The sequence below is a fragment of the Ambystoma mexicanum genome, chromosome 2p (genome assembly GCF_040938575.1).
Source record: "Ambystoma mexicanum isolate Mex_15411 chromosome 2p, UKY_AmexF1_1, whole genome shotgun sequence".
Classification (NCBI taxonomy): domain Eukaryota; kingdom Metazoa; phylum Chordata; class Amphibia; order Caudata; family Ambystomatidae; genus Ambystoma; species Ambystoma mexicanum.
This window is the reverse complement of record NC_090923.1, coordinates 446,095,414-446,120,744: the sequence shown is the minus strand read 5'-3', so window position 1 is coordinate 446,120,744 and position 25,331 is coordinate 446,095,414. Positions and strand designations below refer to the sequence as shown.

The 25,331-nt window shown below is 45.6% G+C and overlaps 1 protein-coding gene across 2 annotated transcripts in view; it reads left to right on the top strand.

The window, feature by feature from the left end:
- The window catches only part of TMF1 (TATA element modulatory factor 1), a 418,170-nt gene that overhangs the window by 105,081 nt on the left and 287,758 nt on the right, over positions 1 to 25,331 (top strand). For both annotated transcript variants that reach the window (XM_069643800.1, XM_069643801.1), the window contains exons 2-3: positions 2,109 to 3,343; positions 15,200 to 15,303. In XM_069643800.1, the coding sequence (XP_069499901.1) occupies positions 2,109 to 3,343; positions 15,200 to 15,303 (1,339 nt within the window). The remainder of the gene's footprint in view (positions 1 to 2,108; positions 3,344 to 15,199; positions 15,304 to 25,331) is intronic.

Here is a 25,331-nt window from a genome sequence, read left to right as displayed (position 1 = left end):
TAAATGGGAACCTAAGGCAATGCAGTAATTCACAATTAAGATGCTCTGTTTGAATGCAATGGCACCAAATTAGTCAAATTTCCTGGCAGCTAAACCATGCATACAAGTCAGGGAAAGGGCAAAGATGATTCATGGATAGGCATGCAAGCAACGTTCCCACAAAGCTGAGTTAGATTTTAATCTTCTGGAATAGTTTTGGGTGCCAAACTGAAGCGGGATCTGGATGGTACTAAAAAGTTATGTTTTATGTGTCACATGGATTATCTCACACGCAGATAATTGATTTTTATAATTGTATTCACACCTCTCCACTCGTACGCCTAATAAGGCAACCAATGACACTTGCAATCCCATTAGCTACCTATGTCTAATGTTTCTCATCCAGTCACAACCGTTGTGAACCAAAATGACCTCATCAGAGAGGAGCAAACATGTACATCTGATGTTGTACCACATGTTTAGAATAGGCTAAGGGAAATGTACAATGAATATAACTATTAATGTTGCTTTTACACCAGGCAATCAGGCAGATGCATTATTGAAAAATGTTACTGTTTGCTTTCTGTAAAACTTAATATAAGCCTGTACTTACACCATTAGAATGTGAATGTCTGTGGATAAATTCCTGCTTATGCAGATTTTGTAATAAATCAGTTTTTGTTTTATCTTGTATCCTGTGCATTGCATTTTTTGGCTCCTGGAAGTACTTTCAGCCAACACTTTCTATTCAATTGGTGTTGATTTGTCCCATGGAACTGCATCTTAATCCCCAATTTCTTTTATAATTTGTGTTCTATTAAAATATTTCATATTGCCTTCATTATTCAATTTTAAATTGTACAACTTTTATTCCTCTGGATTTCTTTTTAATCCCAACATTTTTGTATCTCTCCCACCCCCAATATTAACACCACATTGTGCATATTGCACTTTTAGGTTGTCTTGGAAGCAATACAATGCAGAGCAACACCAGTGTGAATCCCGGTCCTGCACTTAGACTGGTCTTAGGTATTTATGATATGATATGGCATTTATAATACGCCTATACACAAGTGTTTCAAGACGCGACGAGGCAAGGGAGGGGGAACAGAGGGAAGACAGACAACGTTCTTACTAGGCCAGGTGTCATGCAGATCGCGCAAGTGCATGGGAAGGGGGAAAATGAATATTGCGGGGGAAAGTAGAGGGGAAGTGCAGTACATGGGATAATAGAATAAATAAGATAATTAAAAAACGGCCAGCTGGTGGCAAATGCAAGGTAAGTGCAGACATAAGTGCTTGCAGGAGGACTGTAGGGATACAGAAAACAGTCCCCAGGTTTAGGGGTTGCCAGGGAGGCAGTGCAGGTGTGAACTGGCGGGTCATGGGTGCGAGATCAGAAGGGTGGCCAGGTAACCAGTGCAGTTTCAGTTTCAGCCAGGAATTCATCAGGGGAGAGGGGGAGAGAAAGCAGAAGCAAAGAGGAAGGTTTTAAGGTGCTTCCGGAACCGGAGATGGTTCTTCTCAAGTTTCAGGGAGGCTGTTCCAGAGGGAGGCCCCAGCCGAAGAGAGAGATCTACCACCAACTCGTTGCTTGGAGAAGCTACTGACCCTGAGGGAGTTGGAGGCGGATGAGCATGTTATAAAAGATTAATTAAGATCAGAGTGATTTTAAAGTAGAACTGTAAGGTTTCGTCTGTTTTTAAATAAAATACTTTTTCCTTTTTTCCCCACATGTCAAAGCGATCAATATGTTTCCTTGTCTGAAAAAAGTTGTGCTTAACTGTTTGCTGTGCTACCTTTCAAACTCAGATTCATTGATTGTGACTATGTGGGTGATTTCAAATGAAAGTTCTACCCATTCGCATTTACCAGCAGTTGCATTCCGTTGCAGATGAAATGCTTCAGCCATGAGTACTGAAATTATTTTCACATGGACTTTTACAAGTGTTTTTTTCACAAACGTATTTCCTTTGGGGTGAGAGATGCACGTTGGAGCAGTTTGTCTCAGTTCCCCATTTGCAAATGCAATCTGTTGCATTGCTCTGTGAAACTCACTAGAAATGTACATTTCTAGAGTTGATGCATTAGTATTTCTGGTAATCTTATTTTCTTTTTTGTGTTCCTAGGAAATGGCCCTTCCATGGGCAGTTGGGGGACTCATTCAATCGAAGACTCTCCTACACAGCCTGTATCATCCCCTAAAGCCATCACCAAACCGGTTCGACGAACTGTGGTAGATGAATCTGAAAACTTCTTCAGTGCCTTTCTCTCACCAGTAGATGTTCAGATAATCTCAAACAGTCCGGTGGTATCTAAACCGCCAAGTAAATCGCAGCGCCCAAAAGAAGATGTAACAAACACCATACCAGATCTACAAGACATTAACCAATCTGAAACACTCCGTGAAGAGAAACCTACAAGAAATGAGCCATCTTTAGTTCAACCTCATTTAATACATTCAGATGAAGCATCTGACACTTCCGAACCAAGCAGTGCTCTTTTCAAAATCCATGATCCGTGCAAAGGGATCATACATGAAGTTTCCAATGAGCCCTCGTCGTCTTTAAGTGATGAAGTATTAAAAACGGATGAACAGGTTGAATCTGGTTCAGGGAACAATCATTTATCTGGTGCAAATAACACCCAGTCACCATCTCTTTCATCTGAGTCAAAGGACAATGCCTTGGTTACTAAAGAGGAAAAACATGAAGATCGGCAAAGCAATACTCCATCTCCCCCAGTTAGCACTTTTTCATCAGGAACCTCCACAACCAGTGACATTGAGGTATTGGACCATGAAAGTGTTATAAGTGAGAGCTCTGCAAGCTCAAGACAAGAAACGGCAGATTCAAAAGCAAGCCTGCACCTAATGCAAACGTCATTTCAGCTTTTATCTGCTTCTGCTTGCACTGAATATAGTAACTTAGATGACTTTCAGAAACTCACGGAAAGTGGATGCTCATCTGATGCCTTTGAAAGGATCGACTCTTTTAGTGTACAGTCTTTGGATAGCCGGAGTGTGAGTGAAATAAATTCAGATGATGAACTGTCAGGAAGGGGAGGTACATCGATATCCACTGCAGTGAGCCCATGTGCCCCAAAAACAGATTCAAATGACTCTTTGGGAAATAAATCCGACGAAGAGCTCAACGAAACCTTGGTGACTCAAATAGTGGAGGAAACTGAAATGGAAGAAAGTGGAAGAAGTGCTACCCCTGTGAACACTGAGCAGCCAGATATTCTGGTCTCACCTGTTGAAACTGATGGAAGACAAAGTGTTAACCGGGGGATTGCTGAGGAACTGCAAGAAGTCGAAAATGAGCGCATTACAGTCAGCTCTGAAAATGAAGACATTCAGAGGGTAAGGATGTCTTTTTAAGAGAAACTATGATTTAGTTTTTGTGAAGACCGCATTTTGCTCACATACGAATGAGATTCTAAATACTGTAAACTGACTGCAGGAAGACAACTCCAGACTATTAGGTTTGCCCTTGTGAGCAGTCCATCTCTGAACTGAGTGTTTCAATGCCAGAATATTTTGATTTAGTTTCACACACATGCAGCATGTCCTACCTATACATTCACAAATAAATTAATCTAAATAGAGTAGTGAGGAGGGGAACACATCCATCCATCCCTCCCTCCTTTGGCTGTGAGCCAAAAAAGTAAGGCCATCCAATGCCCTTTGCATTGTCCACAAAGACTTCCATCAACATTGCTCTTCTTTCACACTCCCAAATTTATCCGTTCCCTCAAATCATTACTTTGTGTAATAATCTTTGCACTTGTCTGCTTGCACCCCTTTTCTAATTCCTTTATCATCCTCCCACCCTTAATGTATTTGTTTTACTTGTTTTCTAGAACACACACCAGGCCCCACAGAGTGTCTTAACACTGTGCACGAGCTGAGGTATTGTTAAGAAAATGTATGCTAAAATACAAGTATATATTGTGCATTACACAAAGATTTATTATGAGACTGAAGCATTGATTGGCAGTGCATTATATAATTTGTAGATAGTCATAGGGTGGTTTTTTCATAATAGTGTCCTCATATACTACCTAAATGGACGTGAATAAGGATATTGCAATTTTGAGACATTGATTGACTATTGACGATTGAAGCTTGGAGTTGGACTTTCAACTTTATATTTGAGCGCCAGAGGGTAGGCTATGTAGTGTAATTCAATTTAAGTGCAAAAAGCGTCTCAATGGGATTTGGTAATATTTTCACAGGAGCATTTTGTCTAGTTTCAGCTGTTGATTAAGAGAGGATGGCTTTAATTTTTTTTAAATTGGCAGTTCCCATTTTCATAAACGCTGAATCCCTCATTTTCGTCCTACCACCCACCATCCTGATTAACATCTCACCCTCCCTGCCCGCCCATCCTATTGTACATGTTAAATATAATAAAGCATCAACAGTGATTGTTTCTCACCATAAGAGACAACGGCTGGGGCCCAGTGTCTGTAATTTCTGCGTGCCATATGGTACATTATAGACTTTATGTAAATATTCCAGCACTATTTTCCAGTCTTTGGAAAAAAAATCGCCTGGTCCCTCTGTAATGAGTCTGGCATCCATTCCAATGTGAGAAAGTTCCAGATTTTAGCAAATCATTCTGTGGGGAAACATTTTTTTGAATCGAGAAATGGGCTTGGGAGAGCCTGCACAAGTGGGTACTGGGCAGGAATATAGACTCGACTCCCCGGGAAGGCGAGTCGTGAGGGGTTAGAGGCTGGTCAAGTCTACCCAGTCAGGGCAGGAAGGGGTCAGAGGGGAGAGACCGGAAGGGTAAGGGGGGGCAGGGATCCAATCGAGTTGCCACTGGAAAGACCGATACTACTAGATTCCGTGTAGGATATGCTAAGGGGGTAGGTGTAAAGACTGGTAGGGGGTGTCTGTACTTCCGCTCTCTATATGGTAGAGGGGAGGCACAGGAGACCCCAGCCAAGATTCTCTATAAGGTAGCAATGGACGAGCAATCAAGGCCTAGCTTCTTTGGAGGTGATGCAGGCTGGTTCTTAAGTACAGTGTGGTCCCCGAACACCCACAAAGGAATGTCCACACACTGTATTACTGAAAACAGTCTTTATATAATTAATATTCAAAGGTATGTACACGATCACAATAGCGCACTTTGTACTTGGAAGTCAATAATGATAAATATATACAATTCTAAAGTGGTACCACTAGTGTTATCAAATCTCATTAAAGTGCATCAACTGTACGGTTAAAATGTCACACAGATTAATAACGAGGAAACCAGCAATAGAGATAGGCAGGAACGTAAGATGGTTGGCACAATTGGCAGAACACTGACCCCTACCGCTAGGCGCAGTTCTGAGTGGAGACCCCCCCCTACCTGGGCAACCTGTAAATAAAGATATATAGCACAAGCCCAGTCCATATAATGTTCGATAGTCTTACTTCTTCCTATTAAGGTTTTACCCCCCCAATGTACCTGGTGGAGTAGAGTTCTCCGACGATGCGCCGACCGATCCTTCTTGAGTGCCTCCCTTTCAGGCGGGAGCCACGGATCGTCGAGAGGTGTCGGGGAACTTGGCGTTCGGTGTCGGGGAATCGACGGCCCTTCTTGAGTGCCCTCCCTTTAAGGCAGGAGTCACGGGTCGTCGAACGTCCGACGGTGAACAGGGTGAACTACGGCAGGGAAGTGGCAACTTCGTTCCTAGCGGTGCTCGTCGACGACAGAGCGTTGGCGTCCGGCAAGGAAGAGGCGTGCGGGGCACCTCGGTGACGATAGTTCTGGACCTCAAAGAGATGATGAAGAACTGTGGCCCAGCAAGGGTGTCGAGTCGTTGGCGTCTCTGTGGTCTTTAGGTGGTGGGAAACCCACCGGTGGATGCTCCTCGGCGCGTCGACGGTCAGGCCTTCTCCAGCGGGAGACAAGCGGATGACGATGCAGACGAGAGCGTCCGATGATCAATGAAAGTTCTTAGGCAAACGGGAGCACGGCGGCTCCGGTCGGCGACGGCGGTCGTCGACAGTGGCGGACAACAGTCCGGGTGCTTCTCCTTGGAGTTCCGCAGCAGTCCCCGTATCGGGTCGGCAGCCTGTCGAAGGTCTGTCTACCAGGGAGCGTTGGCAAAGATCAGCTGTGCACGATGGTCCCTCGTAGCTTGGGAAGAGGGCGGCTTACAAGGTCCTCTCTGGGTCAGTCCTTGGAAACACGCAGCCTTCAGATTGCGAGGGAGAGCCACAGCACTCCTTCTCGTCCAGCGGGGGTTTCAAGGTCAAGCGTCAGTTACTCCAGTTACTCGTCGTAGTGGACTTCAGCTTCTGAACACGATTCCTAGCAGTGAGAGGTCCCCAGATATACTGTTGATCTCCCATTCATTCCGCTGGGTCACACTCAAGCATCCAATCACGACTACGGCCATTCATGCAGGCAGGCAGCCAATCAGGCACACGAGGTATTCAGGCCATTCACTTCTCTCCAGACACTCACAACAAGTTATGTGTATTGGGACAAGTACCGAGCCATTCAACACCCCAAGCTGCATTCATACCGGTTTCGGGCAGGGTTGTCTCAGTCATTGTGTCAACCACCAGATACTAGACACCCACAACACAGAATGCATATTCGTCACACACTCTATTCACCCAGGTCCCACCCACAGGAGGTACCCACAACATACATCACTGGGAAGGCTCCAGCTAGTCTGGCCGGGCCTTCACAACAACACCCCGCAGCCAGTCAGGGGGAAGGGACAGAGTCAGGGCTTCCCAGTACTTTGGGAAAACAAGGTAATGGGTAATAGAACGCAAGAGGCCACCGGGGCCATCTTGTTTTCCATTAGGAATCAACTGATCGCAATGGCAGGGCCGGGGTATCCCAAAATGGAGGATACTCTGCGCACCTGTCAAATTCAGCATGGAGCTGCCACCAGCCCATACCCTGCTCTGCGGGCCACCCACAGGTGCCCAAAAACATACACTAGGGGCACAGGGTTGTACCCCCGCCCATGTTTGCCATAAGGCTATCCCACGGGTCTGTTCACCAAACCAAAAGAGAGAGAGCTGCACCGCCAGGAGTCCCACATGAACTCCTGTGCTGAAAACACGACAGAACACACGATAAAAAGCAGTAAAGGATAGGGATACGGAGGCCCTGTCCCTCCGATGCATTTCCAGCATCACAGTAGGATTGAGAGTTATGTCCCTATATATAAATGGGAGGAACTCGCCCTTAAAAAGGAAGATGTTAGAATGGCTCCTACAAAGGGAAAACAAGATTTCCTGACCCTACAGGAAACACATGTCCAAGCCACAGATGCACACAAAATAAAGATCCAGGGTTACCGACAAATCCTCCAGTCCAATGGGGTGGGCGGGGGGGTTTGGGTGAGGAGGGGTATTAATAGCGGTGCATAATCATCTCGATATATATGTGGGGAGCTGGGAAAAGACACTATTGGGAGATTCGTGGCAGCCATCCTGCAAGGGAGGGTGGAACTATATATTCGGTTGCCACCATATACGCTCCCAACACTGGTCAGGATAGCTTCATTCAGGAAATCCTAGACCGGGTGGAAAAATGTGCCAAAGGACAGATCATATTGTCAGATGGCGTTAATATGGCTTGGGACCCAGAAGCAGAGGAAGGGTGGGTACACAATGTAGGCCCTCGAAAGAATTAGGAGAGGGACGAGAGTGACTGCTTTGGTGGATGCCTGGAGGGAAAAGAAGGGGGGAGGGGTGACAAAGGGATATACTTTCTTCTCTCATGTGCATAAGATGGCCTCCAGGATAGACTACATCTGGGTGTCGTAGACCTTGCTAGGCATGTGTCGTGATAAGCTGCTAGGCGCTTGCAGTAACCTGCATTTGCACTAACCCACTGAGCTATCTTGTGTGTATTAGAGCCTATTCGAAGCGTGGAGGAAAATGCTGACATCAACCAGGACTCTCGAACTGGGTGAGCCTGCATGCTTGCAAGGGGTTAATTGCGAAGGCCTTTTCTGAAGACATAAAACATCTAGCATTTGCAAGAGGCTCTATGCAGCCCTTGGGAGCCAGGTACAGCTTTGCTCGTCTTCGCTCTGCGAGTCAGGTGCACTGATAAGGCAAGAATGTCTGATCTTTTCAAAACACAGTGCCCGAAGCCTGGGAGCCAAGACTGGCTGTTTCCAGTCTTGTAACTTTCCAAGCAAAAAACATGTTTACTGCCGGGAAGGGAGAGCCTAGAAGCTTCTCGAAGAGCTGACACGTCATGATGATTGACGTGCAGCTCCTAATAAGAGAACTATACTTGGACCAGGGAAGGGGGGACTCATCCTGGGCTGTTGGAAAGACGCGCGTATCAAGAAGAACAGTGCCTGGACGACCAGCTGTGCACTATCAGGGCCGAGACTCCTAACATCACATCCCCGCTCTGGTGTAGGACTGTGGGGGGCTTGGCCAGTCCTCTCCTCTTCTGAGGAGTGCCGGGCACCTGTAGCGGCGAGGGTCCTGGGTGTGATCAGATCGTACCTTCATCTACATTTCATTAGGAGCGTAAGACCAAATAATTGCATATTCATCTGTGATTGATAATTGGCATTATATAGCTTGCACTTTCTATTTCCACATTATTATAAATTGCTGCTTAGTTTTCATTAGCCACTGTAGATAATAAATGCAAGCATCATATATTCTGTGTGATTGGCTTTTTTCCAGACTGAGATCATCGTGCGTCTTAAACCTTATTTGTGTGGGAAGGTAATTAGGAGTGATTTACTTTGCACAAAGGGCTGGATCCCAGGGAGGTGCGGGAACTGCTTATCACTACAGCATGGTACTAGAAATAGAAGTCGGAGCAATATTGATAGAAGACCATGCCCCCCTAACCCTGATAGCGAAAAGGAATAACATGACTCCTGGGTTATGGAAATGGAAATACCCGGTGTATATATTAAGGACGAAAATAGTGAGAGAGGAATTACAGAATAGCAGTGAGGGATTATTCATAGATAATACAACGGAGGACACAAACCAGCATGTAAGATGGGACTCTTAAAAGCAACAATAAGAGGAATGATTATTGGGATAAAAGTCCGAAAGGGAGAGCGAGAAGGGGCCTAGAGAGGGATCTGGAAGAACAGCTGAAAAAAGTAATGGCAAAAATGGGAGTGGGGGCTAGTGGGAAAACTCAAAAGGAGTACAAGGCCATAGGGGGGCAACTAGATATCTTGCAATCGAGGGAAGCAGAACATTCACTGCTGTACCTCAGACCCAAATATTATGTTAAAGCAAATAAATTGGATAGACTATTAGCAAGGCTACTCGGGAAGGAGGAAAAGGCAAAAACCATATTGAAAATTAAACCAAGAGAGGGCGGGGAGAGTTCGGAGACAAAGGACATTATACAGGAATTCATGGCATGCTACACAATTATACAAATTCGATGACCGCATAGAGCATCTGAATTACCTAGAGGGCTGTGATCTCAGTCATAACAGACCAAAAACAATTGGAGTTAGAACAAGACATTGCGATAGAGGAAGTACGTAGAGCTATAATATCGCTCCCCACCAATAAATCACCAGGGCCGGATGACTTTTCGGCCGATTTCTATAAATCATTTAGGGAACCACTTCTCCCGCACCTGGTTTCCATTTTCAATACCTTTGGGGCAGTGGGAAAGATCACCCTAAACGATGGAGGAGGCTAAGGTGATGCTGCTTCTGAAACCAGAAAAGGACCCAGCAAGTTGTACGTCCTATAGACCCATAGCATTAATCAACCCAGACGCTAAAATCTACACAAAAATATTAGCTTCCCGGCTAAATCGGCTCCTTCGGAGCATCATCAACACTGACCAATCAGGGTCTATAAGGGGCAGACCAACTGGGGATGACACCAAGAGAATAAATTACCCAATCGAAAAGGTCAATATAAAGAAGATCCCGCCCATATTGATTGCCCTTGACGCTGAACAAGCGTTTGATAGAGTGGAGTGGCAGTTCCTTTTTCATACTATGACAAAAAATGGGATTTGGGTCTGAATGTATGGCAAAAATAAAAGGGAATTACTCGAATCCAACCCTGCGACTATTGATCACTGGTCATCTCTCGGGTGCAGTAAGGGTCTCAAACGATACGAAACAGGGGTGCCCGCTGTCTACTCTACGCAATCCATTTAGAGCCACCAATGACAACAATTAGGGAATCAACGTACATATTGGGAGTTCCATTTGGGGGATGCATCCACAAGGTAACCACATTCGCGGATTATCTGTTATAGGGAACCGGAAGGATCGATAAGGGCGTTAGATAGAGAAGTGAGCAAATTTGAGATTGTAGTGAGTTTAAAAATAAATATTCAGAAATCAGAGATATTAAACCTTACGGTTCTAGTGGAGAAGGAACTCAAACAATCATTCATATATTCATGGGCCGCCAAGGCTATGAGATACCTAGGGGTTAATATTACGAAAGACATAAAATCGTTATACACGGCGAACTACACTCGGTTAGTGGGAGAAGTCGGAGGGGGGGGTTGAGGGGGTACTACAGGAATGGGGCCCACTGTCAATATCATGGATCAGTAGAATGAATGTTTTGACAATGGTTATTTTACCAAAACTATTATATTACTTCACAGTGCTGCCAATAAAGGAACCCAATTCCTTTTTCCAAACTATTCAGCGACACACGGGTACATTTGTGTGGAATAATAGGAAATCTAGGGTGGAACGAACATTAATGACGATGCCACAAAACAGGTGGAATGGGAGAACCAGATGTTGGGGCACACTACCTGGTGGTGCAGACGAAGGTCCTTAGGGACTGGGTAAAAGATGACAGGCAGGTTTGGAGACATATGGACAACGCCGTGGCATGGGGTCACCTTGAGGGAGTTCTGTGGAAACCAAAAAGGGGCAGACCAGGAAATATGTACATTAGCAAGATTGGAACCCTAGTGGGAGATACTTCAGATGATTTAGTAAGTAGAGCAGGATTCACAACATTGCCATCACCATGCACCCCAATATTGCATAACCCGCAATTCACCCAAGGAATGAGGACCTGCATTGAATGAGTGGGGAAAAAAGGAGTATGTCTCAAATTAAGGGATATGTTTGAGGAAGGGATGATTAAGACCTTTAACCAGTGCAAAATAGACTATTCGGTGTCAGAAGTTGAAAGATTCCATTGTGCACAAATAAGACACTGCATATTACACCCAACAAACAGGAAGGCAGCGACGAGACCCGTTGTACTCTTTGAAAAACAGCTCATATCAGACTCCGGGGACCAACATATGGTGGGCGCAACACATCAATGAATATGAGGTAGAAAGTCACAGGCGGTACATGAAGCAATGGGAAACCTCAGGGGGGGGCCTGATTTGATGCGGAGGATTGGGCCCAGTTTTGGACAAATATCCCCAAGCTCATGAGGTCAATTCAAGTGCAGGAGATATGGTTGAAACTAATGTTTCAGTGGCACCTCACCCTGGTGCAAATTCATAAGTGCTTCCAGCGGGTATCCCAGAATTGCTGGAGGGAATGTGGGGTGCTAGGGACATGGGAGCATATGTGGTGGGAGTGCCCACGCATTACGCAGTTCTGGAACAAGATAGAAGGGGCTATCGAGGAAATCCTAGGGGTAACAGGAAGGGGAAATAGAGGAATGGTGATCCATAGGAGGAGTACTTAGTGACTTGCCACTAATGGCTCATCGAAAGGTGTATGTGTTACTAATGATGGCGGGGGCACTGGTCATTTCACAAAACTGGAAAAAAAGCTGCCGAGGGAACATGAATGGTTGGGAAAGGTCTGGCACTTTGCATCACTGGAATGGGTGTCCTCTCTTCAGGGAGATTCTGGGTGCTTTCTTGCCGATTGGGACCTAGTACTTAAATTCTTAAAGAAGGATACCAGGGACTCCTGGTGCCCAAGGAAACTCAAACGTCTGGGATTGTGCGATTAAGGGGGATACCCATTGGGAAGGGAAAAAGGGAAGGGCTAGCCATATACGAAGGAAGAAGACAGAAACAAAGGATGTTATAACAACTGCAGAAGGGAAAAGTACAGTGGAAGAGGATTGGGTAGGGGGAAGAGGGGAACAAGGACTGGGGAGTTGGGAGAAGTTTACTTATTTGAAAAATGCCATTCAAAAGTTATGTGAAAAAGAAAAAAAAAGTATTTGTTTAAAAACCTTTATTTATTAAGGTTCCTGATGTGGTGGAATGCCTGACTGGCCCCAACTCTAAAAGGATAGTTGCCTTAACTGATATTTTAAATGGCCGTTGTCGTTTTATAGTCTAAAATAAGTCCTTCTGTGTCTAAACCTCTGCTTCCCTCACGCTGTACAAAAATGTGATGGGAAGACTTTTGAAAAGGAAAAATAGTGGTACAACAAAAATGGCAAAACCAAAGTTGGTTTCAGGTGGTCTTCTCACCAGGTGTAATTTGGTCAATGTCACAAAGATGAGTTTGTTCACCAGGGCTGTTCGTACGACCTTCTCCACAGGGCCCTTAAAGTGTTTTCAAACAACTCCAATGTCCTTGAGTTCCTTGGGGTTCCCTTCCCTAAGCTTTACCTTGTTCACTTTCAGCTTTCAATACAAAACAGTCTACTTTTCACAATAGGCCTCTCAGGGTTCCATTCCCCAAGCTCATGCCTCTTCCACTTTTCAAAACACAGTCATCTGGTGAGGATGTGCCTTTTTCTTATGTACAATCTTTCCTGCATATCATCCTCTTAAGGGGTAGAATCGGAGGCTTTCAAGAATGCTATGCTCTTTACTTTTCCTCATTGCGACTACTCTGACCCTTTGCCCCTCTCTTGGTTCGTTACTTTCACTTCCTTTTGCACATTTTATCTTCAGGTGCTCTCTGCACCATTTCCCTACATTCCTTCGCCTTTTCCGTGCACACTTGCGCTGACCTTTATTACTTATCTTGATTGTGCCTCTTGCATGCTTCTTTCATGTTTTCGTGCACTATAGAACTTGTTTCGTTTCTTTTTGGGTCACTTGCACCCTTTTTTATACTGTCCTTTCCTTCGTACCTCTTGCACCTTTTCCCACTGGCGTCTTGTCCTCTTTCATTCATATCGTTTCATCGTCCAACACACAAGCTCGTTTCACGCTTGCACTGTTACACTGTTACTTGTATTTTTGTTGAAGACTTCCCATTGACTTCAAACGAATGCCCATTCAAACGTGGTCCTCTTTTTTTTATGCATTTCCGGCATTACCTTGTATCACGCTCGTCAGAACCCGGCATTGTAAAGCTTTCAGACTCACTGGGCTGACTTCTGCATTGCCGCTTCACTCCAGCTCTTTGTTCTGAGGTCAGAGTCTCACCACCTACCCCTCACACTCCTGGGCTGTCTCACCAGCCCAGGGGAACAGGCATTCACACACAAGGGTTCTCTGGCCTCTGGTTCTGGGCAACTCTAACGTCTCGTCTCACCTCCCAAGTCGTTCTTCTGCTTGCTCTCCTACTCGCTCATACCTTTGTGTAAGACCACACCTTCTATAGTGACTACGCCAGTCAAGTGGAGTCAGTTGTGAGTGGTTACTATTGAATGCCTGAAACTGCCTGACTCTATTAGTGGGACAGCCAGAGTTCATTCTAGGGTAGGTTTTCCTTGTTTTCTACATGTTATTCCTATGGATAATCTTTACTGATCTAAGTTGCCTCCTTCTCGTCTCAGTATTTGTTGGAAAAGGGGCAGGGGATATGGTATAAGATTGCAAATACCTTGGATGGCCTGTGGGAGCCTGAACTTGTCTGCTACTCTTTACGGTACCAGGTGCGGAATTGAGGTTTATTTTAATTTTACTTTGATTCTTTTTTTTTAATAACACGCCTAATACCATTCCTGAGTTTGGTTTCCAAGCGCAGATCCGGGATTCGAAAGTCTGTTGCTCTGCGTGCTCTTGCTTACAAGAAAAGCGCGTTGCCCCTGTGCTATCCTCCGTTCACAAGTTTGAGTTCCCTAACATCTGGGAGGAAAAAGGGGTGGTTCCCAGTACTTCTTCTAAGTTTCTAGGAAGGAAAAAACAGGTTAGTGCTAAGAGTTAAAGAGGGGTTTGGTCTTTCTAGATGACCTTGAGATTTTGCCTTCCCTTTTGGTTAGGGAAGGTTAAGGGGCAGGATGGGACTGGAGTAACAATGTCCAATGAACGAAAAAGATGGGTAGGAAGGATTCGGACATGGAACATGCGCTTACCATACCTCGCCTACGGACGCCCTCCCTGCAGTCCACAAAGACCCCCTTCCCGGGTGATCCTCCCTCATTGGTCCGCCCCCAGGGTTGGGATCCAAGAGTGATGGCCCTTCTCTGGCCACATGGGCAATGGAACCCAGGGACTACTTGTGAGAACACCCTCGGGTTTCTCACAGTATCCTTTATTAATCGGTGACCAAGAGCTACCACTGGGAAATTCAGAGCCAGTGCATAGCATTTGCAAACCCTAACTTCCACATAAGATGCACATATATAATTGTGCCGATGTTTATTACCCGTAAAGCTTTACAAGTTGAATCGAGGTGTCCTAATGTGTATTTATAGATTGTCCCAAACACAGAGTTAAATTCACATAGGTATGTTTTTTCAGCATCAGTTGGTCTGGGGAGCCAAAGGTAGCTCCTGGTAGCTGTTGGTGCCAAGCTAAACAGGTTCTACTAGGCTATAGCTCCCCTGAATGATGACCTTAGCAACCACCCTGGTATAGTTCGAGCTGATTAGATGGCATTTGGCTTTTTTCCCCTACCGTTTTCATTTTGCAGGAGGAGAGGTTTCCTCTGTCTTAAATGAAGAGGGGGGGAGAGTGGCAGGGATGGGCTCTAAATTGAGAGGTGGGGGGGGGTTTGTGCCTTCAGTCAGAAGATTGTTATTTTCTCTGTATGGGACAAAAAGGGGCAGGCAAATGCCCCCTTATAACCTCCACGATCCTTTGTTACTTTGATTGGTAATTTGTTTAATGTTCTGGTCCAGTCGTACTGGTTATACTCCATGAACAATGTGTTAACTATGCAGATTATCATTTCTAAAATGATTAACGTGCATACAATGAACCAGTAATCTTGTTATATTTAGGCAATGCACACATTTTTCTGCTGGTTCAGATTGGGAAACTGACTAGCAAACCTGATGGAGTTACTGCCCCTTGGATTCAGATATAACCTATTCTGAGAATTGCTGCCATCACTGTCATTGATGTATTCTTTGTGTATTTTGGATTATTTCATATAGGTGATCCATGAACTTCAAGAAAAGCTGGAGAAAAGAGAGACACAGTTGTTAACTGTTAGTAAAGAAAAGGCTAAACTAGAAGAAGCTTATGACAACCTCAAAGAGTAAGTTGCTTGCAGGTGCATAATAGTCCCATTGTATCACTTTGATGCCTGGTATGGAACCCTGCACTTCTCTGCTACATTTAGGCTATGCCCCCTCATGTTAATGCATTTGATCTGTTACTGCTAGAGGCAGCATTGCAGTATTGAATCCTGTTATTCTTTTCCATAAGGACTGTTATTCTATGATACTTTGTAAATTGAAATGCTAGAATCCACTACTTTTGAGCTAGTGAGGCCATCATGTTTGTGATCCCGAAACTACATTCTATTGACATTTAGCTGAAGCTAATGTCTTCCTTTTAGCTTGGAGCCCAGAGTGGATTAAAAAGAGACTGAATGCCATTGCAACATTCCAAAAATAAAAGATTGTGTGACCTAAGGGCCAAAGATTTGTGGGCGATTGGTCCTTTGGTGGTTGAGGTTTCTGTGTTTTTTAATCCATGGTTGAGCGCATCTCCTTCCATTCAAAGTATGGAATACTCTGAGTGGTCATAAGTGAGAGGCGGACACAAAGTGGTAGTGTTTTCAACATCGGACATCTTTATTAAAACAAAAGGGTTGGATAAAGGCCTATCTTTCCCTATCCTAAAGAGTTTCCCTACCTAGGAAACTAAAACTAAAGATCATTCTGTGTCTCGTTGCCAAAATTATATAAACTGTCTTTGTGTTCAAAACATTAATCTGATCCTCACACTAAAATTGAACAACTAAGAGTGTAAGGAAAGTGTATCTGATGTAAGTTTGGTGAAAAGTGTTCCAAAAAACAAATCGATAAACTAATCAAAATACTCCTTGTATCCATGGGGCGGTGGCGGGGTCCCTTCCCCTGGATGTCTCGGGTAGAATGGCATAAGTGGTCCTTTCAAATAATGTCTCCTTAAAGATGGCAAAGTGTCTCTTTCAAGCATCCACTTGCTAAGGAAGGCCAATGGCTCCAGTCAAATAGCTCTGAGCACTTGACTAGGTGTCCATGTCGCCATGGCAACGACACAACGGAGCCTCGCAGCTGTGTGAACCTGACTAGGCGCCCATAAAACTACGGTATCGACGTGACAGCGGCCGAATGTAGCTGGCTATTAGACCTCCGTTGGCATGACAGGTGCTGGTTGCTAGGACAACGATCCTAACACTTGGCAGTACGCGCACTGAGTTCCACGATCAACGTTGGCAACCACGCCACGCCGACTTTTCTACTAAACAGGTAACTGTTTAATACATGGATTTCCCATTTTGCTAACAAAAGCCCCCCTGTTCCCACACGTTTATAGGGACACACCTGCATCTGGACAGTGGATCCCCCTTTCCTAACTATCACACAAAGACCCTCCCCGTGCTACGCGAATACAAAATTTAGGCACATAGGACACCAACGGAGTCATGCCTTATCCTTTGTGACTATAGGAGCAGCCAACACAGAACTACACGAACTTCACCGCCGCTGTCTGGCATACTTAAGGAACGACTGCCACACGACTGACATTTTCCCCTCTATAACTGCAGTGCCTTGCTCTCAAACAGGAATGGGAATACCCACCGGAGGGGAAGTCTGCCCCCCCCACCCCCGGCATACCGAGGTCAACTAGCACATAATGCTTCGTTTTGTTCGAGCACCACCCACATTGCACTTTGATAGACCCACATATGTGTCATGAGCCGCCGATGGGATCTCTGGAGGCTATGGCGGCTCCGCTGACCGTCCAGCGATGCTACCGCCGCAACTCAGGTCAGCGGTCTAGTTGATTTCCAACATGCCCGCCGCCTTTACTTATCAGCGTCCACAACGCTCCTCGGGGCGTTGCAACCCTTGTTACTCCCTCGGGTTATACGCTCCGTAGTTCGCATCCTTACTTCCTACATCGCTGCACTTTTCTGCATTCACCGCTCCTCTGAGGCACCGTTGGATTTCCTCACGGTGCATTACCTCCTCGCAGCGAAGGGCTGCAGCCTGCCTTGTTTCCTCTCCCCACGCTGTTCCTCTGACAGCGCTGCTCGGTTCTTTCCCTTTGGCAGTTCTTCCTTGCCTGCTCTCTTGGTTTCGTTGTCCGCAGAGATTGCTCTTTCTTTCATGCCGTAGCCACAGTGTATTCTGTAGCTTCTATCTCCCAGTGCATTCTGGTAGTTGCAGTTCAGTGTTATTTGTGTATGCTCACTGTGGTTCCGCTTTCACACTCCTGCTGTGCGTTACTCTGTGGAATACTCTGACTTCTTGCTGCTGGACTTACCTGTCATTCGGATCCTCTATCGGTCCTCTCTACTTCTGGGTATAATCTACTTACCTGATTGGGTGGATCCTACTTCAATAACCCATGAATACCTCTTTGACCCATCCTGCACAACTACAAGACCTCCAGGGTTTTTCTGCCTTACGGCTTTTCCTTGGGCTGGGGTTGGCTCCCTGGAGTCCCCACTGCCTGGCAGACTGCTTTTAAGGCAAGGTGGCCTCCGGGGGAGCTCGCCCTTATCCCTTCCAGAAAAAGGGCAAAAAGAATAACTCCTGAAGATGGAAGAAGGATGAATCACCAGAAGAATCTACAGAAGACCCAGGTGAGGAGATAGAGGAGGAAGAACTTATAGAATCTGAGAGTTTGCAATGCCCCGAACAGACTATGGCGTCCTTGGAAAAATACCAAGAGTTGGTAGCAGCCCTTCAAGGATTGATGGCAGATGTCCAGTCCCTTCGAGCTAAAAACCTTACCTTGAGCCAGCAGATTGCAGTTCGAGACTACCAGAGAGGAGATCTTACTCCATTGGCTTCCCGTTTTGGAAAGTAAGACGGCAACCCCAGATGACTCGGAGAATTCCTAGATGCATGCATGGCTTACTTCACATTTCGGCCCAGAGCCTATGAGGCAGATGGAGCCAAGGTGGGTTTTCTGGTTTCAAAGCTGGTCGGAAACTCTTTGGCCTGGGCAACTCCCTTGATTACCTCTGCAGATCCATCAATAAATGACTACACCTTGTTCACCCAACACTTCAGGGCACGATTTGATCGTCCCGAGGTGAAATATTCCTCTTACGAGGCACTACTAGACCTAAGACAGGGCACACAGGACGTACAGTCGTATGTGTCAGTCTTCCAGAAGATTGCAACTGAGGCCGGTTGGCCAGATACCGCGCAGCAGACTTTGTTTCGGCATGGTCTACACAAAGACATTAAGGTTGAACTGGCACATGTCGCCAGATCTACCACATTCCAAGAGTTGGTAACACTGTACCTCCAGATCGAATTCCGGTTGTTGGAAAGGAAGCTTGAGAGAAGGAGCAGCCGACCGTACCAACTGATACCATCCAACCCTTCTGTGCCCTCTGAGGGACAAGCGGTGGAGGAGCCTATGCAGATAGGTACTTCCAGAGGACTGCTGACTGCTGCTGAATGGAAGAGAAGGAAGGAAGATGGACTTTGTAGGTGTTGTGGGTCTTCTAAGCACCTCCTGAGGGTCTGTCCAGAAGTCCTTCCTCAGCATCAGGGAAACAAGGTTCCCCGACCTTAACCAGGGCCAATATAGCGGTTGACGGATCCTGTCCCTGTGACATTACTCAAAGATCTGATGCCTCCTCTGACAACCGATTAATGGTCTTTAGCACACTTTTGCACATACAAGGAGGTCCCCATATAGACGTCATGGCTATGTTGGACTGTGGGGCCACAGGTAACTTTATGGACCTTACGTGGGCCAAGGAGAAGCACATACCCCTGCAGGATAAGGCTAATCTCTTCCCAGTGGAAGGAGTTGACAGATCTCCCTTAACATCCAGACCCATCGTGCAAGAGACGTGCTCCATTTCTGTCTCTATGTTCCACCACAAGGAGTCTGTTGCTTTTGATCTGATCCGGGCAGCTCATTTCCCAGTCATACTGGGGATCCCGTGGCTGCTTAGACATAACCCCAGCATTGACTGGGCCTCCAACACCATGGGTTTTCAGTCTGTCACCAACATTGTCTGGAGCTATGCTCTGATAAACCCCACATCAGGGTTAAGATATCTTTTTGCACCTCAGTGGTGCAGACCATACCGCCTCAATACCAGGTTTACCTTGACGTCTTTGAAGATGTTACCCCCAGAGAGCTACCGCCTCATCGGAAGGAGGACTGTGCCATCGACCTATGTCTGGACGCCACCGTATCCTCCGGAAGGATGTTCCCTTTATCATTACCAGAAAGGAAGGCTCCAAGCAATCTCCACAACGGTCTAAGAGAGTCCCGCTCTTCGGCAGGTGCATCTCTATTCTTCATCTCAAAGATGGGAACCCACGAATTGAGACGATGCATCGACTACAGGGGTCTCAATATGCCCCTCATTAAGGACGTTCTTGAAGCTGTTCAAGGGGCCAGTGTCCTTACAAATTGGACCTCTGGGTAGCTTATCATCTCCTGTGAATAAAGTCGGGGGAAGAATGGAAGACTGCTTTCCGGACACCGTTGGGGCACTGTGAGTCCAAGTCATGCCGTTCGGCCTAGTGAATGCCCCGGCGGTGTTCCAGCAAGGGTATTTGCCAAACTTGTCTTCTTCAGTGGTGGTATACCTCGATGATATTCTTGTGTATTCTTCCAATTTAACAGAACACCAAAGACACGTCAGAGGCGTTACATCAACCATCTACTCGCCAAGCATGAGAAAGGTGTTTTTCGAGGTTTCCACCATCTCCTATCTAGGCTTTATTCTATCCAAGGAAGGAATACAAATGGATCCTTGTTAGACCAAGGCCATTTTACAGTGGCAGCACCAAAGACCATCAAAGACATCCAGAACCTCTTAGTCCTGCAAACTTCTATCGAAAGTTTGTACCAAACTTCTCAGAGATAGTGTTACGCATCACTGCACTCCTTAAAAAAGGGGTCCAGTTTGAATGGGGTTAAGAGGCCAACAAGACGTTCCAAAAGTTAAAGAAGACCTTCATTCCGCACCTGTTCTCATTCAGCCTGATCAAACACGTCCATTTGTGCTGGAAGCTGACGCCTCAGGAGGCACATTAGGAGCTGTTCTACTAGAAAAGGGTGAAGATGGTCTGGAAAATCCAATAGCCTACTACTCTCGAACACTTACAGCCAGTGAAAGAAATGATTCTGTTCTCGAGAGGGAGATCCTTTCTATCCGACAAGCCTGTGAGGGATGGCGTCATCTTCTCCAAGGAGCAGCGTTCCCTTTCTTGGTACGAACAGACCACAGTAACCTCTCTGTCCTCCAACAAATGGAGTGCCAGAACACCCAGCATGCCCGATGGGCATATTTTTTCTCCCAATTTGATTTTGAGATCACATACATCCCAGGTCGAGAGAATGTCCTGGCGGACGCCTTGTCTCGCAGCCTAGGGGATGATTCTGGACAGTACCATGGTCACAAAAGACTTCTGGCCGGTAAGACATTTCTGGGAGAAGTCAACCTCTTTCTGCAAGGAGTCAAACAGGCCTCTGTTGAAGAAGATGTCTCCATACTTGATAAATATCACTTGACTCAAATCGGAGATCTCTTCTTCTGTAACAGAGCCTTGTTTTTGCCTACAAAGGAGCTACAAACACACAAAGGAGCTATCAACACTAACCATGTCATGGTGTTATGATTTGCCCACTGCAGGACACAAGGGGCAAGCGGCTACTTTGGAGTTGGTATCAAGAAGATTCTGGTGGCCTTCGATTGGTAAGGATGTAAAGACCTATGGTTTCCCCGTGCCCGACATGTGCCCGGAGTAAGTACACCACCTCCAAACATTTAGGTCTTCTTCAACAAGACACCAATCTATTGGGACCTTGGCAACACCTGTCTACTGATTTTATTGTGGATTTACCCCTTTGCTTGGGCAACACCGCCATCATGTGTGGCTATCGACTCATTTACTAAGCTGGCTCATTTTTCCTCCCTGAAGGGTCTTCCATCAGCACCCGAAACCCCAGCGATTTTTCTGCGAGACATTGTTAGGCTACACAGACTTCCTCTCACCATCCTGTCTGACCATGGTCCACCTTGGTAAATGACTGGGCATACATCGAGCACTATCTTCATGATGTCATCCCCAGGGCAACGGTCAGACAGAAAGACTCATCCTCGAACAATATCTACAATGTTTTTGCAACCAAGAGCAAGATAACTGGTCAGACCTGCTTCCTATGGCAGAATTTGCATATTATAACACCAAACATACCGCCATAGGTATGAGTCCTTTCTTCTGTACATATGGTTATAACCCCAAACACCTGCCCGGGAATGGACTACCTCCCGCTAAAGTACCCTCTGTTGATCAGCTAATTGACACTCTAAAAGAAACCTACAAGGAAGCCTCCCGAAACCTTGAAACTAGCAAGATGTCCAACAAAAGATCGGTGGATCGAAACAGAAGACCAAATCCTCTCTGGGACATAGGATCCAAGGTCTGGTTAACCACAAAGTTACTCCCCAGATGGGTTCATACTGGCACATTTTCTCTCCATTGAGGCGAAGGTCAATCCTGTGGCCTTCCGGATGAAACTACCACATAGGTTAAGGAGAATCCATCCTGTATTCCACACATCCCTCCTTAAGGTTTACTTAGCCGACCCCTTCTCACGCAAGGTAAAAGGACAAGAGATTATCTGGAATGGTATCCCTAAGGAGTATGAAGTGTCAAGTCTTGTTGATTCCCGTTACCGGAAGGGTACTTTACAATACCTAGTACATTAGAAGGAATACTCAACAGCAGAAAGAACTTGGGAGCCTGTCCGTCACATCCATGCCCCAGACTCATACATCAGTTTCATAAACTGCACCCAGTTAAGCCCGGGGGACCCCCGATTAAGAGGGGTCATACTTTCATGAGCCGCCGATGGGGTCTCTGGAGGCTATGGCGGTTCTGCTGATCATCCCGCAATGCTAACGCCGCAACTCAGGTCAGCGGCCTATTTGATTTCCAACATGGCCGCCACCTTTCCTTATCGGCATCTACAACTCTCCTGGGGGCGTTGCAACCCTTGTTACTTCCTCAGGTTATACGCTCTGTAGATCGCATCCTTGCTTCCTACATCGCTGTTCTTTTCTGCATTCCCGCTCCTATGAGGTACTGTTGGATTTCCTCACAGTGCTTTCCCTCCTTGCAGCGACGGGCTGCAGCATGCCTCGTGTTTCATTTCCCCACGCTGTTCCTCTGACAGCGCTGCTCAGCTCTTTCCCTTTGGCAGTTCTTCCTTGCCTGCCCTCTTGGTTTCGTTGTCTGCAGAGACTGCTCTCTCTTTCATGCTGCAGCCCCAGTGTATTCTGTAGCTTCTATCTCCCAGTGCATTCTGGTAGTTGCAGTTCAGCATTATTTGTGTCAGCTCGCTGTGTTTCAGCTTTCACACTCCTGCTTTGCGTTCCTCTGTGGAACACTCTGACTTTCTGCTGCTGGACTTACCTGTCATTCAGATCCCCTATCAGTCCTCTCTGTTTCTGGGTATAATCTACTTACCTGATTGGGTGGATCCTACTTCAATAACCCAGGAATACCTCTTGGACCCATCCTGCACGATTACAAGACCTCCAGTGTTTTTCTGCCATATGGCTTTTCCCAAGGGTTGGGGTTGGCACCCCGGAGTCCCCACTGCCTGGCAGACTGCTTTTAAGGCAATGTGGCCTCTAGGGGAGCTCGCCCTTATCGCTTCCAGACAAACAGCAAAAAGATTGACTCCCGAAGACGAAAGAAGGACGAATCACCAGAAGAATCTACAGAAGACCCAGGTGAGGAGATCGAGGAGGAAGAATTTATATAATCTGAGAATATGTTCTTTACAGGGTCATCTAATTGGAGCCCTGACAAGGTGGCATACTGTTCAGCACTACCGAAACGTGACAACAAAGGAAACCACATGTTCAGGAGCCACCAGCTCCTGTGACATCCTTGGACGTGCTCCCACCCTTCGCGTCGGCAGACAACTGATCCTTATGGTTTCTTCAGCCCTAATAGAGGGCTGAAAGCTTAAAGCTACTTGGCAGCCAACCGACCCTTATGATTTCATTGAGTAACAGCAAAAACAGGGTCCTGTTTGGACTTAAATATAAGTTGGGTTAACAATTTAGAACAAAGTTTGTTCCATTAGGCGGCATAAAGCCCTATGTGATTTTAAAGAACAGTGGAAAGAGTGTTCACTGGAAGTCAATCACAGTGTATTTAAATATGAAAAGGAATTGTGTAGTTGGTCTCATAATTTGAGCCCGTTTCATTTTCCCATCCTTCTTTCTGGTTTTCTCTCTACCTCCTTTGACTATGACATCTTATGACATATGCTAAGAAGTCTGATAGGTAGTAAGCATGTACTTACTCCAGGTTATTATAATTTTTTGCACGTTTGGAATCCATTGATATTGATTTGTACTGTCTTTTCGTTTTGTATCCTTTTCTTTTGTATCCTTTTCTTTTTTATGCAGTATTTATGATTCATATCTTTGTTTTAATTATTAGTGTTTGAAGTCTATTACTATGTCACTAGTGAATATGAACAATAGTCATATTCACTAAGGCATCGATTGATTATTGTCTTCAGTAAAGCGCATATTTTTGATTTCACTAATTCTTCGTACTATCTTCAAACATTTCCCCAGCTGTTGACACACACACATATATTCCCCCCCCCCTTTTTGTAATACAGGGGTACCCTCAGTGCAAGTGGGTGGAATTGATGGGATCTATGGACCTACAGACCCATCCTAAAAAATGGGACAGCTTGAATTTATGACCTGTCTTTCATGTTTAAGTTTATGCATATATTTTGTAAATTCCCCAGAGGTACAATTACTTGTTGATGTTTATATATTTGCCTTAGTACGGCTGGAAGATTGGGCAAACCCCATTTTTTTATTACCAAGTATGGTAACCCAGGTAGCTTGGGGCTGAGAGAGGAGAGCACAATCAGAATTAGGATTAACCTATGCTCCAGTTTTACTTATATTGACCTCACCCGGTCTCACCATTTCTTGCTCCACCCCCTAGGAAGACACTGCAGTTTCTAGGCCGTCGACTTTTCCAGTATGGCAGAGAATGCAACTGCGAGCTTTACAGAACAACAAATACTCAGGTCTGTAATTGCTTTTACTCTAGAGGCACCAACCAACCACCAACTTCATCGAACAAAAAGAAGTGCTTCAGGGCAGAACTCCATGGAACCTTCTTATGGGAGTATTTAAAGGCAAATATAATACCGGCTGGACTAAGAGTCTGGAATAAACCCTGTTTATTCCTGGAAGATGAGGAATATTTGACGAATTTTAGCTACATAGCTATGAAATGCAGTCACAACCTTATGGTCCTAACATTCCATACAGCTCAGAGGATAAGTGGTACCATACTAAAGTACCTAGAAGCAAAGGAGGAAAAATTCATCACTAGCACCCTGATCACGAATGCCAGGGAACAATTGAGAGACATTACAAAACAATTTGAGGATTTTAAAACTGCACCCTTAACTAAAAAGTCTAAGAAGCTACAAAAAAGACATCAGCAATTTCAATAGAGAAACCATATATTCCTACACAGCTGATGACTACCTGACAACAACAAATAAAGGAGGACCTCAGGATCCACAGGCACATATGGTGGCTAGCAACCGTAGAAGGTGGGTAACCTTTCAGGATCGAGTAGTGGTGCATCCGCGAACGATAACTCGAAATACCAGCAGAGACCATGGCAACAAAATGTCCCCCAACCACCACCTCACCTATCCTTGGTACAGCTTGGAAATGGTGGTACAGTGGTTTTTAAGCTTGGTTAGACTACGTAGCTTCCTTCAGGGACATATAACTCAAGAAAATGAGCGAGAATAAGGACTTCAGGCACCATCAACCTTTATACCTTCAGAAAACCAAGTACCGGGTGATGTGCTTACATTTGAGAAATGCATACTGCAGGACCTAGATAAACTTAACACCAGACAAAGTAGGATTCACCAAAATCTATCAAAGGAGACGCACCTACTTCCCTCGAAAGGAATACAAAGGTTGTCATTAAACCAGCAGACAAAGGCGGGGCATAGTCATTATGTCCACTACCCAGTACAAACAAATGGTAATGACACTACTGAATGACAGAG